Below are 16790 nucleotides of genomic sequence, written 5' to 3' on the forward strand. Positions count from 1 at the left end.
AGCGGGCCGCTCGTCTTCAGGACAGCGAGATGAAGCGGTCATCGCTTCAAACAAAGCGTGAAGGACCTTTTCTGAAGGGAACAGCTGCAGTCAAACAAACACGAGAGTGTGTTAGTGAGCCAGAGTGCTCACGCAGGATAATGACACTGGGATGGGATCAATACTCAATCAGTTCTGTTGGCATTAATGGCAGAGGAAGCAATACTTTGAAAGTCTCTTATTACTGTTTGAAATCTGCAGAAAGGTGTGTTTAACAGTGTGTGTCACTGTGTGTGTGCCCCGGTCAGAGGGTGTCCATACATTCCTGGGACATGTGTACATTCAGTGAAACACACTGCACGTCCTTCCTCACCGTTTGTTTGTTGGACTGATCTGAACTCAAATCAATTTACTTTATATAGTGCTCCAAATCACAACAGCAGTCACCTTCATATAGTACGACAAAGACCTTAGAACCCCAACAGTCAGAACGACCCCCTGTGAGCAGCACTTGGTGACAGTGGGAAGGAAAAACTCCCTTTAACAGGAAGACATGCAGACTGCTTCTACAGACATCAGTGAAAGAATGGGTCGCTCTCAGGAGCTCAGTGAATCCCAGCGTGGTACCGTGATAGGATGATACCTGTGCAACACGTCCAGTCACTGCTAAATATTCCACAGTCAGCTGTTAGTGGGATTATAACAAAGTGGAGGCGATTGGGAACGACAGCAGCTCAGCCATGAAGTGGTAGGTCATGTAAAATCACAGAGTGGGGTCATAGTGCACAGAGGTCACCAACTTTCTGCAGAGTCAATCACTGCAAACCTCCAACCTTCATGTTGCCTTTGTAGCTGTTATAGCTGCAAACGGTGGGCCCACATCATATTAAACCCTACTCAGGTTACTCAGGTTCATGTGTGTGTGAAGGCAGACGAGCGAATACTTTTGTTAATCTAGTCATAGTCCCATATCACCCCAACAGAGCACTTCGCTCTCAGACTGCTGGCTTACTTGTGGTTCCTAGGATACTTAAGAGTAGAATGGGAGGCAGAGCCTTCAGCTTTCAGGCCCCTCTTCTGTGGAACCAGCTCCCAGCTTGGATTCAGGAGACAGACACCCTCTCTATTTTTAAGATTAGGCTTAAAACTTTCCTTTATGATAAAGCTCATAGTTAGGGCTGGATCAGGTGACCCTGAACCCTCCCTTAGTTATGCTGCTATAGGCCTAGGCTGCTGGGGGGTTCCCATGATGCACTGTTTCTTTTCATTCACCTTATTTACTTTGTTTATACCCCACTCTGCATTTAATCATTAATTGATATTAATCTCTGGCTCTCTCCCCTCTCAGCAGATGACCCCCCCTCCCTGAGCCTGGTTCTGATGGAGGTTTCTTCCTGTTAAAGGGAGTTTTTCCTTCCCACTGTCACCAAGTGCTGCTCACAGGGGGTCGTTTAGACTGCTGGGTTTTCTCTGTATGATTGTAGGGTCTTTACCTACAGTATAAAGCACCTTGAGGTGACTGTTTGCTGTGATTTGGTGCTATATAAATAAAACTGAATTGAAATTGAATATTTGTCCAAGTGTGCATCCATCAGTGACACACTTGATAAATTTGCCCCATTCATGGTCTCTAATAACGTGCCTTCATACTCAAACTTGCTATTTTGAGAGTTTGGCCACATGCAGTGCATCATGGGTGTCCAAATGCAATTTAGTCTCCATCAGGTTAGAAAGAAAAAAGAAGGACCACCAAATAATTTTCATCCAGCAGATCTGAGCATACGTGTGTCAGCTATGCAGCAGGAGCTTTTTTCAGGCACTGATGTCATCTATGGTGGCACACTCTGGAGGTCAGAGGTCAACAAGCTGAAAGTTAACAAAATGCAAACTCTGGCACGACTTGCAGTCAGAATGTCGTGAGCAGCACTTTTATTTGCTCTGTTTGATTTGAGGTGCTGTTGAAACCCTGAGACACAATGTTGGGATCTGCAGGTAAAAACATAATAAATCCACTGCCAGACTCACCTGAGCACCGACCGCACACTCAGCCTGGACTGTGTGTAAACTCTGAGACATGATTGTTGTTTTTGGTGTTTGCGGATTGTTGCAGATTCCTTGTTTTGGCTCAGGATGAACGATCCATCTGACCACATGATTGTTTCATGGTTTTAGTGTTTCTGTTTAATGACAGCAGCTGTGCAGTCACAGAGAAGTCACACATTTGAGGGAAAACGGGTATCTTAAATTTAGCTCTACAATATATTTACCCATGCTAGCATTCTTTAACATTATTGACCCCCGAGAACGTTCTAAGCAAAGCTGGGTTCTCTGATTTAATGTGAATTAGCAGGGAGAGAAAAATGTGTATCAAAGCAGTTTACTGACCGATGGCCTGACTGCGCTCTGTTGCTGGTTTGGTCGGTGCAGACACTCAGCAGCAGGCGCCACCTGCAGGCTGATCTGATGCACGCGCTCAGAGTGAACCCGGCGTTTTTCTGTACCGTCCAATCACGTTTTAGTGAGTTTCCGGGGAAAAGAGCTGAAAACTGGAGCGGCCGACAGCTGAACTCAGAGAGATGCTGAGGGGACCTTGTGCCTCATGGCGTGGAAACAGGACACCCGTGCACTGACCCACTCCGCATGTATTATAGATTCCATTAAAATGTCAGCGCACTCATGCTCGAGTGACGCGTCTCACCGCCCACATCCTCGCCACGCTCCCTTCTCCTCCTGCCATCCAGGCTGCCCCCCCGATCACCTTCATGATTTTGGTCTCTTATTTTTCCCACTTTTTTAACCCTAAAGTAAAAACAGGAGGCACGACGTGCATCTGGCATGGTTTATATGACAGATAAATATTATATTTGCTGCTGTCTTTGACTGACATGTCTTTATGACTGAAAATGACCTTCACATTATTTTCTAATAGGAAAACCATGCAGAGTGTTTACATCCTTCAGTATCATCTGCCGGGCTGCAGGTCAAAGGTTAGGGAGCCTGTTGGAGTTCAGTCACTCCCTGTAAAGCAGATTTACTGAGCATGCTCTGCACTTGCAGACTTGAAGCAGCAGATGAACACATTCACACTCTGACCGTCTGCAGATTGTGTTTACACAGATTTCAGTGATTGAACAATAAAAGTGAAGCAGACAGACTTTTAATGAGCTCTGATTTATTTCACAGTCCTAGGAAACAGCAGCACATCATTCTTCTCACTTTTGTTCTTCTTTGTTTTTATTATTTTTCGTGCAGCTTCGCCTGCAGGAGCAAAAAATGCTAAACGTCCCTCAAACTCCAAACCAAGTGGCTCCCAGTGACCATTTTTAATAATGCCGGGAGTGTTTTCTCACATTTATTTTTGACCCTGTGCACAGACACAGATACTTGCATTTATACATATGTATGGGTGCTCACGCTCTCCACTCTATGCGCGATACACAGATAAACAGCTCAGGGATGTATGACTGTGTCCTCCCTCCAAAAGAGCTGCTTTGTCTCTTAAGATATTATCTCCACCGCAGATAAAAAGAGACTATTAACATTTCATGCAGCAGGGTAAGCCATGACCTTAAACTATCTGCTGAGCTGCTCTCCTCTCATCCAAACACACGCACTGAAAAACATCCCAGCCTAAGTGAGCATTTGTCCTGACAGCACCTCAGAACAAGAGCTTCTCTGCACTTAAATGAAGAGCCACCCATTTGGAAATGTTCATGGCAACTGCTCCTCTTGATTGGTTTCTGTCCATAAACAGGCCTGCATATTCAATTCAATTCAATTCAATTCAATTTTATTTATATAGCGCCAAATCACAACAAACAGTCGCCTCAAGGCGCTTTGTATTGTGGGTAAAGACCCTACAATAATAATAATTCCCTCCCTTCAAATAAAAGTAAGGGAACGTGATCGTGACACTGGAGCCCTGAACATTCGTCCTACTCTGCAGGCTTCAGCCCTCCCCTCACATACCGTGCATACCTCCCATTCTTGAAAGCAATGGGATCGGTCTGTATAGACGAACTGGTACGTACTAAAGACAGGCAGACGTGCAGGTGAATGATCGCATGGAAGGAAGTAGACAGCAGCAGAGACGTGGTCGGAGAGAGGCGGCTCGCCTCTCACAGCTGTTCGTGCTGGTTGCTTTAATCTAGTGGTGAGCATGCGGGATCAGGGCTGGGCACGACAGCCTCAGCTGCCCTGGGTGGGAGAGGGATTATCAGGGAGGGAGGGAGGGGCAGGATTCAGGCCGCAGAGGAGCCGCTCGTGCTGCAGGGCCGCGGGGTGATCGGGCTCCGATAATCCGGTGAAAGGTAGCACAGGAGCACCTCTCAGGGGTGCTGCTGGTTTGATTCTGAGGTCTGCAGACATCACTCACTGTACATTACGACACAGCAGCTCCTTTTAAACCACAGGAGGTTTCACGTGAAGGTCAGACCACACCTGGCTGTCCAAACCTTTGTTTTTGGACTTTTCTTAAAGTCGTATCATAACTCGCCCCTCCAGGTGTGGCACGTTGGAACAATAGAAGCACCACAGGTAGAAACATTACAGACCGAACTCTGATGAAGCCTAAATAATGCAGCCCTGCTGAGGATAGCAGGATGGCCTGAAATGCATTCACAAAGATAAACTTACAATAAATCAGTGATTTATCCTGCTGACTGTATAACAAAGATGGACCTCTGAATCCTCCAGTTTGGCCATCAGATTGTGTTTTTGTTAGAATAAGAAGTGATGATATTTAATTGAGTGGTGAGAGAAACTCATGCTAGCCGGCTTGGTTAGCAAGCAGCACACACAGATACCTGCTAACTGGTGCTAATGTGAATGAAATAATGGTAGAATTTCACTACAATTAAGAGCAGCAAGCTTTATTACTCATGAGATAATTCAATTCAAAATGCTTCAAAAGGTCACAAACACAGTCGGGAGGTTTGGTTCTGTCAGCAGGCCATAATGCTCTTACTCCAGTTTGTTTTATGGTCCCACGGCCGTGTCTGTTTGCATGGGTATTTGCATGCACACAGCCTGCACAGACGGATTTTTAGCCTATGCAAAAACCAAGAGTGACGAGTGCCCGCAGGTCGAACGCTAACCAGCTTCTTGTTTTAGAAACATTCAATACATTTGTAATAAATTAGTAAAAGGTTATTCACACAAAAAATAATCACCTGTACAACCGTTTCTGCTGTAAACTCAAATCTGTGGGGATAGACTTGGATTTGAAGCCTCAAGTGGTCATTTGAGGAACTGCAGTTTTTGGCACGCTGGTCTCAGAGAACTCAGCCTGTTCTTAAAGGAACTGCACAACATTAAGTTTTCGCATGTTGTGTTGTTCCCATCAGTGGCGGTCCTAGCCTGTTTGGCGCCCTGGGCGAGCATCCCCGCCGGCGCCCCCCCCCCCCCCCCCCCCACACACACACACACACACACACACACAATAGCGATCGCCGCACTACTACACTTGGGGGGGTAATGAGCGACTGCTGTGTGGTGTATGTAGCTTTCTGCCATGGTCTGACAGACAGGCTTTAACAGAAGGTCCCCCCACCATCACAGGCACACTCAGAATTTCTTTTAAATTTCCATCCATCCATCCATTCGCTTCCGCTTATCCTGGTCAGGGTCGCGGGGGGGCTGGAGCCTATCCCAGCTGTCATAGGGCGAGAGGCAGGGTACACCCTGAACAGGTCGCCAGCCTGTCACAGGGCCTTCTTTTAAATTTTTATTTGAAAAAACATGGAAGAAACTGAAATATTACACAGCTTCTGCTTACCTTTATCTTTGCTTGTTTCTCCTCTTCTTCTTTTCTCTTTTTCCTAAACTGTGCACCTGATGGCTTTGACCTTTTCCTTTCCATCTGCCACAATTCGCCACCACCACCGCCCATCCCCAGGGTTGTCAGATCTGACTGACAGTTGCCAGCCCAACACAACAAAACCTCCACTGAAACTCATGTTAATAGCACCAGGTGTGATATATATTTAAATATACAAGCTTTGGGTAACTTGTTAAAATTTTGGCTGCTTTTCACCATATTTGGTAGGTTTTTAGGAAGTTTTTATTGTAAAATTATATATCTATATAATTTTATAATTATATAGAAATATCTATATAATATTCCACCCCAATGTGTTCACAAGCTGCCCAATCTGGCAACACTGCGCCATCCACCAACATTTGTCCAAACTGTCTAGATTCGTATTTGTGTTATTTTTTTTATCAGGATTCGGGTTCACACAAATACTGTGATTTAATGACCATATTTACAGTATTATAAATGAAATTGGCTTTGTGTTCTATCAGTTGTGTGCATCTAATTTTATTAGACGCACAGATTCATTCTGTGGAACATGGGAGGAAAAAAAAAAAAAAAGAGTCAGTTTTGCATATCTCGCAAAAGTTTTGCGAGATCCCAAGTTACTTTTGCGAGATCTCGCAAAACTTTTCAATATTAGGACATACACTTCGCGTTAATCTTGATATGGCAGTGTCCGTGAGGATGAAAGGTTTGGCGAGAGACTGCCAGCAAAAGTCGCCTTTATTTATAATTCAGCGGTTACTGTTGGCTGTAACCAGGCCCAAACTGTACAGGCATGAATGAATGAACCCGGCTGACAGTCTCACTCTCACGCCATCACTGCTTCACTCGACTCGCACCCCAGGCTGAGAGGAGAAGGGGGCGGGGCAGCGCTGTGTGTGTGTGACGATCTAGTGAAGCAGTGACAGCGAGACAGACAGAGAATCCCCCGCCTGCCCTTTTTCTTCTGTTACAACCTGTCTGACCATGGCAGAAAGCTACATGCAATACACAGCAAGCAGAGGGCGCCCATTATCCCACAAGTGGAGCAGTGCGGTAGGCGTTGCTGCGGCGATCGCAATGCGTTGGGGGGAGGGGGGCGGTCATGCCGCCCTAGATGAAATGCCGCCCTGGGCGGCTGCCCATGTCGCCCATATCAGAAACCGCCACTGGTTCCCATACATGGATGAAATATGTCTCAGTGGCTTGATCACATCAAGATAAGGAGTGTAACTCCTTCCCGAGGCCTCCCCTTCAAAAACCGTGTTCACTCAGGCTGATATGGTCTGTTACCACCTGCTACACACTGAACATACAGCACTAAAGATACTCAGGCAAATTCCAAAGTGCACAGGAGCAACGCCGGGTATGCAAACAGAAGAGATTCCTGCCAAAGCCGCCTCAGACGGATCCTCGCGGTCGTTCCATGAATCGGTGCCTTCCACCTGACACACAGGAATCATGGTTACACAGGTGTGTTCATATGCTAAAGCTCGTTTGGACCAGCTACATATCACACAAGTTTACCCAGAATGCACTTCCCCATAGAATGATTGGAGTTTTGCTGTGAACCCCCCCACCCCCCCACTCCCAGTCTGAAGGTCAAGTTTATTTACAATACAAACACTAAAATGATTGTACATAAAAAATGAGTTTTTCCCAGTCTGGTTGATTGTTTTAATTTTATGGCAGAAACTCTGAAGCAGTTTTTGGCTCTAAAGCGAAGTCGGTCTGTGACTGACGGCCCCGTCGGGGCATCGGTCGGACCGCCGATGCAGACGCAGCAGAGGGATGCCTCCTGGTGGGCTGCTGGGACTCGTGTTGGTGGCGGACTGTCACCGTGAGGTCAGCGCTGGCGGTGACTGTGCTGTAATGCATCACTCTGGTTTCATTATTGTTCCTGTCAGCTGTCCAGGAGAACACCATGAACTGTTCCTCGGTCAGATTCGCCACAGTGAGGCGACGTGCTGAGATGTAGGGTTAGAGATGTGATGTTGATGCAGCTGTTAGTATGCTATATTCTGACAGCTTCAGAGGAGCTAATTAAAGGTTTAATGCTGAGAAGCAGCAAAGCATTTGATGGGACTTCTTTGTGGGTGATTACGTGTTTGCTCTGCAAGAAAGCTCATTTGCATCTTAATTTGAGTACTTTCGTGTCATTGCAGTACTTGTGACGGAGCACTATTAGTTATTTTAAATGACACAGGAGCCCATATGAATCCTCTTCAGTAGCAGATGCCTGTGCTTCCTGCATGAATGGGACGCTCTCCTTCTCTGGTCTCTCCAGCGTTGCATTGGCACCATTTACTGCATGAGTTCTTAAACCCTCTCAGTGGGCTCTCGGTCTCCTGGACACCAAATATTTGAACGCTTCAGAAACGAATCTGAAGCTTAGGATCGGGACTTTGTCAGGGCAAATAATCCAAAGCGATATTACCCTCTTAACTGGCCACGTCCTGTCAGCAGGACATTTGTAGTTCATTTTATATGGCAGGCTAGACCCTCCCGTTTTGATTGACACCTCATTTGGCCAATCATGCAACTGGCCACACCAAATCACCTGACAAAGCTGTGTGACGCCCTCTGGTTATTATTGGCTCTGTGAAACTCATTTCTTTACATGATTGGACGAATAGGCATCATATAAAACGCACTTCATACGTCGCGCCGACGGGACGTGGCCAGATAAGAGGCTACGAAATGGGTTTTCCAGAGCCAATAATAAGCAGAGGGCGTTATGTAGTTTTTTCAGGTGATTTTGGTGCTGCCAGTTAGCAGGTTAATGACTAACCTCGTGCTGTGGACGTCATAGTTATTTAGTAAAAGAACACGTTCATGATTCTTTTTATTCAAACAGGTTTTTTTCATATGGTTTATTCTGCTAGTTTAGAGAATCTGAAAAGACGTTTTCACAGGTCTCCATCCGGCCGCTGTGGCTAATATGTCAGCAAAGAGGGAGGAGTCTCTGGTTTTGGTCTCCATCACCAGCTCGGCGGCGAGCTGGCTGCTAACAGTACCCGCCTTCCTTCGTGGCATCACGAGCGCCGCATTTGTTTACATCCAAAACGATTTAAAAGTACTCGGAGTGCCAGAGCGGGAGTCGTTTCCTGTGGATCGTTGCTAACAGGCATGACATCCATTTATTAGTGCAGCTTTAAGCACACCTCTGACAGCCTCACCTGTCCACCTGTGTGAGTCACCATCATTCCAATGTTCCCCACATTTGTACTTTTCCTTCAGCCAGCATGGAAACACAGGGAGATACCTCCTCCAATTCCAGAGTCCGCCTTCCCAAACAGGAAACGGTGGAAGGCTCTTCTTCTCTAGTCTCTTCGATGATGAATATGTGCGTACTTCTGAAATGCAAATTGGACTTCTCTCGCTGTGCTTTCACGCCTGCTGCCTGTTCAGGGGAAAATAATTGAATCCTGCTCTGATTGTCTGTACTTGTGTCGACCCGAGATGAAACAAAGCCAAACACAAGAAGGTAGAAATAAAGAGCAGTCGTGCATGAGAAGATTATTTGCGTCTGTGGTTCTTTTATCTCTGCTGTGAAGCTTGAACATTTAAAAATCTGCTTTTTATGCTGAATTATTTGATCTGCAGTGTTCTTTGTGACTTTCTCACCTCTGTGCTCTCTACATCACTCCTGTATCGGTCTGTCCTCTGATCAGGGAAGACAGCGCTGTCGCGTGTCTTCATTTATCTAACAGCTCGGCTGTATTTTCTCCGACTAGGCTCCACACATCTCGGGGATCCGCGGGCCACGTCGAATCCCAGCTCGCCCTCCTCCTCTCCGCACACCCCCAGCGCCCTGGGAAGTGGCATCTCTGATCCAGTCCTGAACGGAGGCCTGTGCTCAGCCGCTTACTGCAGCTCAGCAGGGGGTGAGTACACCCAGATAGGAAACTGCTACTGTAGAAGTAGGCAATCAATCACTCTGCAGGGGCCTCAGGGAAGCCATTATGGGATAGTGAGCAGATGTCATCCTGCAGTAGTTTAGAACAATGGCCAGCACTTCGTGGTCCCACCGCTGCTGCAGCAGGAAAACGTGTTGTCATGTCACGTAGGATAGTTGCTGTAAATGGGACCGCGCGCCTCTGCGCAGCACTTTCAGGAATCGAGTACTGGCACACTATGATATTTTAGACCAAGTAATTTAGCTTCTGTGATTCATGAATCTTAGAGTGCCGGCAGTTCGTGCTTCACCGGCTCCTCGGCACTTCAGCAAGGAAAGCCGACTCTTTGGATCAGGGTGATGGTAGAGGAGCCGAAAGCCAGGCGGCACAAATTATTCACTGGACTAAACAGTGGAGTGACAAACTCAGCCCAGAGCACAGACTGAGCCCAACATAAGCTGCAGCTTTGAAGGCTTCTGCCCTGCGTCCCTCAGCTTAGCCAGAGGTGCTTCCTGCACGCTCTTCTATGTAAAAAGCATTAGCAGCTGCTAGCTAGCTACACATCATCAACCGCTTTCCTCATTAGATTGGTTCTTCTCTTCAGCTTCTCAAAAACAAGCTGACAGATTCTTCACCATTTCACTGCATGCGCTCATAAAGCTGCACCTCCACCTGTTCAGCACTGTCTCTGTCTTTGCACCAGGAACCACCCCGAATTCTCCAGTCAGCCTCCCCAAGTCACCTACGTTCCCATCAGGCCGTGGGCCTTGGTCCGACGAGTGCTCCATCTGCTACGAGAACACAGTGGACACGGTCATCTACGCCTGCGGTCACATGTGTTTGTGCTACACCTGCGGCCTCAAGCTCAAGAAGATGTCCAACGCCTGCTGCCCGATCTGCAGGAGGCAGATCAAAGACATTATCAAGACCTACCGCAGCACGTAAGGAAGCAGCACAACCCAGGGTTACACACAAACGCTGAGGTTCAGGGAACATGAACTCTGGTACTTTGATTTGGTATTTTCATACAAATATTGTTGGCTGGTTCTCTCGTGACCTTTTGCAAAGCTAATACCTCTTCATGGGGAAGCGCTCTCTCTCTTTAGAGTCACGGCCTCTGGCGTGAAGTTCGACCAAAAACTCTCTTCTCGCCAGCAGTGTTTGCTTTCTCCGGGGATCGAGGAAGACTTTGAAAGAAGAGCGAAGAACTGAACTAGTTCCAAAATTCTTTGATTTGTTGAACCATGCCGTAAGATTTAGGGACTACCGCCCATTTGCACCAAAGCAAATGAGTCCCTTTGGGTTTGAATGTCTCAGTAGATCTTTTAGAGGATGACTGAAGCTCTGAAATATGCCATCAACAGGATTTATGACTTAAATAGTCAAAAAGAAGCACACCCACTGCAGGTAATCATCTCAGTATGTCACAACTTGTGTCTGTGTGTTACTGAGACCTGGAAGCTCAGTCTGGCATCGCAGTGCTGAAGTGATGGACCTCTGTTATCGTTGTGGTGATTATCAGTCAGTGATGTTCTAGCGACGCGAGGTGCTGCTGAGTATTTTAAGTAGGATTGTAACACCTCTTGTACTCATATAATCTAATGTACCTTTCTGGTAGTTTTATTGCAATGTTGGTGGTAGCTATGTTGTTGTTCTAGCTTGCTCTGCAGTGTGGTATGTTGCGCTGAAATCTGCATCATCCTCTCAGAAACGCGCTGATACTGACAGAGAGGATACAGGCGCTCATAAAACAATGTCCAAGCCATAGACTGTATATAAAAGAGGGCTGTAGCCAGCTTAATGTATAGTTTAATTTTGAAGCCTCAGCCTGAGCGTGTGCGACATCACCATCTCATTTAATTTTTAAAGTGAACGAAAGACCCCGCACGCTCGTACACTGATGATGTCACTCACAAAGAGGCCCCGCCCTAGTTTATACTCTGCTTTATCATATCACCTCAAATAGCATCTTAATTAACAAAACGAGTGCCTGTCTGTACTGATATACGCTAATGACTGAGGCCAGTAATTTATCAGGATTCTACACAGGAGTCGCCCCCTGCTGTCCACTGGGGGGAAAATGCAGGTTTAAGGCCCTTTACAGCCGGAGGCTACATCCATCTTTATATACAGTCTATGCTACTAAGCTGCATCCAGCAGACTCTGCAGCTCTGACTTCTTGAAAGGAAACAGGAAGTGGGGGGAAAACAAAGTAATCTGGATACTCCTCAGGGCCTCCGATCTTTTTTAAGAACTACCCTCCCAAACTGTACCTGTGTAACCACACCTGACACACTGTGAGTGCTTGTGACAAATTGGCCAGTCCTCAAAAAAAGCTCCCATAACAACACGTAAAGTCAAAGGAGTGTTGTCATGTTTTCCTGCCTTATCTCACAGAAGGTTCGTTCATGGATGGACCCCTCACCACGATTTACCAAATAATGCTGCAGACTGAAAGCACACGAATTCAAAGCTATTTTTCTAACAGAAATCCACAGCATTACCAATATGTAATTATTCAAATGTATATTTGTGACAGGACTTTCACCAGCAGCAGAGACATTTTACAGAAATCAGTTCAGGGGGTGAAAAAAAGCTCAGATTTTGCTGATTTGTATGATTCCTGTCCCCTGATTTCAGCCTTCACAAACGTCCCTTCAGCTCTAAGCCATAGCTCGTTCTCACAGGAAGCTGAGAGGCTGCATCTTTAAAGTCATCGCTCTTCATTTTGTAGATAATCAGCGAATGGGCTCAGACCTGCGCTGCTATGGTGATATTTCTCACATCCTTCCTCCCACATTAGTTTGATTACGCTACTGCTTGAAGTGTTAATTCACATTTGAATGTTAACTTATGTATTTAGAGAGATTTTTATTGATGTGCTTGAACTGAAAACTTTTTCTGTTCTGTTAAAGTTTGTTTGGATTGATAATCATGCTTTTTTTTTCCTCTTCAGAACAACGAGAATCTAAATGTGTCCGATAGCGAGCGCGTAGAGTTTCCTGCACCTTACAGCAAAGATATTGCAGTACACAATCAGAACCTAATGGGTGCCAGATATCACCTCCTGGTTTTATTACTATCCCTGAATGTCGGGTGTTCTTGTGTGTGATTTTTCTTCCTGTGCGCCCGTTTGGAGCTCCTGCAGCCCGTTTCTGTATTTTTAGCTCTTTAAACGGTCTCAAAGCCGTCGCTGTGCTCATGAGAAATGTCACTTTATGAAGCTACTGATTGTAATCTTGTCTGTTTAAGCCAGCGTTGCTCTCAGAGATTCAGCTGCGGCGTGATGGTTTCTTTTTGTGTGCAGAGACTTTGACCAAATCCAGAAATGATTGCTCATCTATTTTTTAATAACTATAATGTATTAATGTACCCCCCCCCCCCCCCCCCCAATCAATTCATGGATTTTTTTTAATTTTGGACCACATTAACTGATTAAAAACCACAAAAGGTTTTCATGTCTAAATAATTTTATGCACCTTTTAATGAAATCCCGCCTGATGTATTATTTATTCGCCCCGCGCTCATGTGGACTCTCCTGTGTGTTTGCTTCCTCCTGCATCGCCGCTGCACTGATGCAGCTCCTCGCTTTTCTTTCTGTAAATCTTTTTATCATGCATGAGTTTTCTGTTCACCCAGCGTGAGCATCGGGACCAACAGCAGACGAGCGTCGGAGCGGAACGCTGTTCGTGTCGGTGCAGACTGGAAAAACGCTCCTGTGGCTGTTATTGTGACACACAGCTGAACAAACCTGCGCTTTCCTTTCTTTTCATCTGGAGTGTGTTGGTCTGTGAGCTCTGTCCTGTACGAGTCGGATGATTGTGGTTAATAAACCTTCCAGATGTTTGAGCAGAAATTGATCTCATCTTCATTTGTGTCACAGTTTTCACAGAAACTACGTAACATGATTTTTCTTAAATGAAAACACCCTGAAGCTGGATTCATTTAAGCTGTCTGCAGCAGCCCGTCAGACTAAAGTTAGAACTGTCAGTGTAATAAAGTTACAATAATATGCTGGCAAACAGTGACGTAATGCGTAATTAAGCTTTCAAAGCACAATTAGCATCTGAGGATCAACAGTTTCCGGTTTGCATAGCCAGCTAGCAGCATTAGCAGCTAGCAGCATTAGCGACTGTGAATGCTTCTGTCAGTATTAGAATACTGGGAACAGTTAATCCCAGATTATCGATACAATAACTGAAAAGCTTTTACAGAAATACATTATAAACAGACTAGTTCTTATCTTATACTCTGAGCACTCGTACAACACCTTCTCATTCATACAAAGCACTTCCATCTGTAGCTAAGTGCTTACTGTCTAACATTCACACCATCGGAGAGCATCTTGGGGTTGAGTATCTTGCCCAAGGATACTTTGGCATGCAGCCCGGAATCGAACCGCCAACCTTCCGATTAGTAGGTGACCTGCTCCTGAGCCACAGCCACCCCGCTTTTAAAAAGTGCCTTTTTGGAACAGCTGTAATAATGGGTCACATTTGCTAACACTGTATTCATTTGTGCACCTGTGGCTAACATGCTAGCATTAGAAAAACAATGAATCTGATGGATTTTTGTATATTGAGCATTTAAACTGGTTTTAAAATGAAAAGTGCTGTAAGGAGACTTACCTACCTGTGACCTGCATCAAATGGGGCTGCGAGTGGATCATATGCTCACACTCGCACCACAGGCCGTGAAGCTCCCGGCACACCGTTTTAGTGCTGATGTTAATGGGCCACCTCAGCACAGTGTGTAACAGTGAGCTGACAGTTTGGGGCTGGGCTGGTGGAACATGTAGGAGGGATAATAATCAATAATAATCAACCCATACCTTATTTCTATGGTAAGGTTGGCCTGAAAACTTTGCACCCATACACGTCCTGTATCCTCTGTTTTGTGTCCTTGGGGAAATCCCTTTCTTGCTCTTTAGCTGCTGGGTTCTGTTTGCTCGCTGCTACACTGACAGTCTTAAAGTGATGATTTCATCTGGAAGCAGGTAAAACGATTGAAGCAGAACAGTAAATGTGACCACGACAATGAGCAGTGACGCACTTTTCTGTAAGCGGTGATGAAAAGTGAAGCAAGTCAGTGTTTCTGCAGACATCTGGAGCTAAAACCTCTGTTCATGCTGAGGCTACAGATTAACAGCTTGCTCAGAATCTGTGCATTTCCCGTCTCTTGGTGGAAAAACACTTCCAACTAGAGAAAGAATAAGAGTTTGGCTTTCCTGCAGCACCAACTCAGCAGCCCTCTCCCAGTAGTTCTCAGGAGTATTACGACAGGAAAAGTTAGTTTTAATAGTGTTTGTGAACACTTGACCTCTGACATATCCTGCCTTGCGGCGTGCCCCCCACCGACCCTCTGAGGGGATAAGCCAGTCACCGGCCCCGGCGGATTCCTGTTCCTCGGCCTCTGCCTCAGGCCCAGCTGCTGGAGAGCTTCGCGGTGACAGGCGGGGGCTTCAGGAGATCTACTTTAGAGCTCTAGTTGTTGGTGTGCTTCCACTAAAAGAACCGCAGCATGATTTCATGAAGCATCTCATCCAGATGTATCGCTCAGAGCTGCCTGATAGCATCTGTCTGTCTGACTCACGGACATCTCCATATGAGAGAAGTGACTCAGGGACATGAATAAGATGAGTAATAATATCATGAAAAGAATAAACCAGACGAGTACATTTAATACTGATCATTGTTCAGCTGAGCATTCATAACTCTGCCTGAGATCATCATCTGTCAATGTTAACATCCAGTGTTATTAAGTATAATGTAGAAAATGGCTAAAGAGGCCCGATCACAATAGAATTTCATTTCAAGGCTCAATCTCAGCATACATACTAAGTTTGAATGTGCAGCTTTATTCATATGAAAATGTCTGAATGTACAGCGGGTCTGAGGTGGATCAACAGAGCCATCTAGTGGACATTTTCATGTAATGCAGAGAGTTCCTGTAGAAGAAAAACTGTGGCAACTTATAAAGACGAAGACTGTTCAATTAATTTAGTGAATAATTAGGACCAAATTACATGTTTATCATTAAAACCTTTAAGTGTAACTCAAGGTGAGCTAACCCCAGCTTTCAGCTGTATCATCACCTCAGCATCACCGAGGTAGGTCTGCTGAGGAAGTTTAAAGCTACAGAAAAGGCTGACGAAGATGGGCGATTAAAGCTGCAGTTATCAATACTTTTATATCAGCTACTTGTAGCCACGTGGTGATAAACAGAATAATCACGTGACTGAGGCTAAAATCTGAGCAAGAACGGCTCTCTTATAAACCGAGCGAGCATCACATCGCTGGCAAACATCCTCGTTGATGTGTTTGATCATTTCGATGTTTCTCTGCTTTTGGTGAGTTTGGAGACAATCAGGACACGCAGCTTTGTTTGGTGCTGTTTGCAATTTGGTCAAATATACAATCTGTGCTGCCCAGAAACGCAGCTCTTTGCAGAATAATGGAAATTCACACGAAGCCGGGGGACAGGGGTCAATCTTTTGTTTTTGTTTATGAAATCTGTGCACGAAGCAACAAAAACCGGTACGATTAAAGCACGCTGAGTCATAATACAGGAAACTTTCCAGGTGTGGAATTTAAAACCAACCACCTAGATTATTTTCCTAAATTATGCACATCTCTAAATCACAAACGCTCCAAGATTTTCCTCATTAGAGACCAAATTCCCAGCTGGAACAAATGATAGGAGTGTGGGGGTCGCAGAGGTCCCCATATATTCAAACACACTATCAATGCACAGACACACAACTGTGTGGAAAGCTTCACATGTGAGGCGACAGCAGCAGCTTTATATATAAAACATTTGTAAGCAGAAACCTCCAGCTCGCTGCTCTGCTCCAAAAAGCTTTTTACCCAAAAAGGGGGTAAAGAGGTGAGGGGTGGATCTGAGACACCAGCGACCAGGGTCAGACAGCAGTCACAAGACAGGCCCCACCCCCTGAAATCAGAGCCTACTTTATCTTTTTTTTTAACTCAAACTGGGACCATAATTTAGTTTATTCAGACCTCAAACCAGTGACTGAGACCATGAACGCCTGCCGAGTTCATCGATCGAGTGAGACTTACACACAATCGGACTTCTTTTTGCAGCCAGGACTC

At 45.6% G+C, this 16790-nt stretch overlaps 1 protein-coding gene across 2 annotated transcripts in view; it reads left to right on the forward strand.

Moving 5' to 3' along the window:
* The window catches only part of neurl1aa (neuralized E3 ubiquitin protein ligase 1Aa), a 45867-nt gene extending 32356 nt beyond the window's left edge, over positions 1 to 13511 (forward strand). The window contains exons 5-6 of one of the 2 annotated variants that reach the window (XM_030733309.1): positions 9517 to 9666; positions 10382 to 13511. In XM_030733309.1, the coding sequence (XP_030589169.1) occupies positions 9517 to 9666; positions 10382 to 10623 (392 nt within the window). In that variant the 3' untranslated portion in view covers positions 10624 to 13511. The remainder of the gene's footprint in view (positions 1 to 9516; positions 9667 to 10381) is intronic. The other variant, XM_030733316.1, reaches the window with a different exon arrangement.
* Positions 13512 to 16790: the final 3279 nt, after the last annotated feature.

This window comes from Archocentrus centrarchus, chromosome 1, assembly GCF_007364275.1.
Source record: "Archocentrus centrarchus isolate MPI-CPG fArcCen1 chromosome 1, fArcCen1, whole genome shotgun sequence".
NCBI classification, from domain to species: Eukaryota; Metazoa; Chordata; class Actinopteri; order Cichliformes; family Cichlidae; genus Archocentrus; species Archocentrus centrarchus.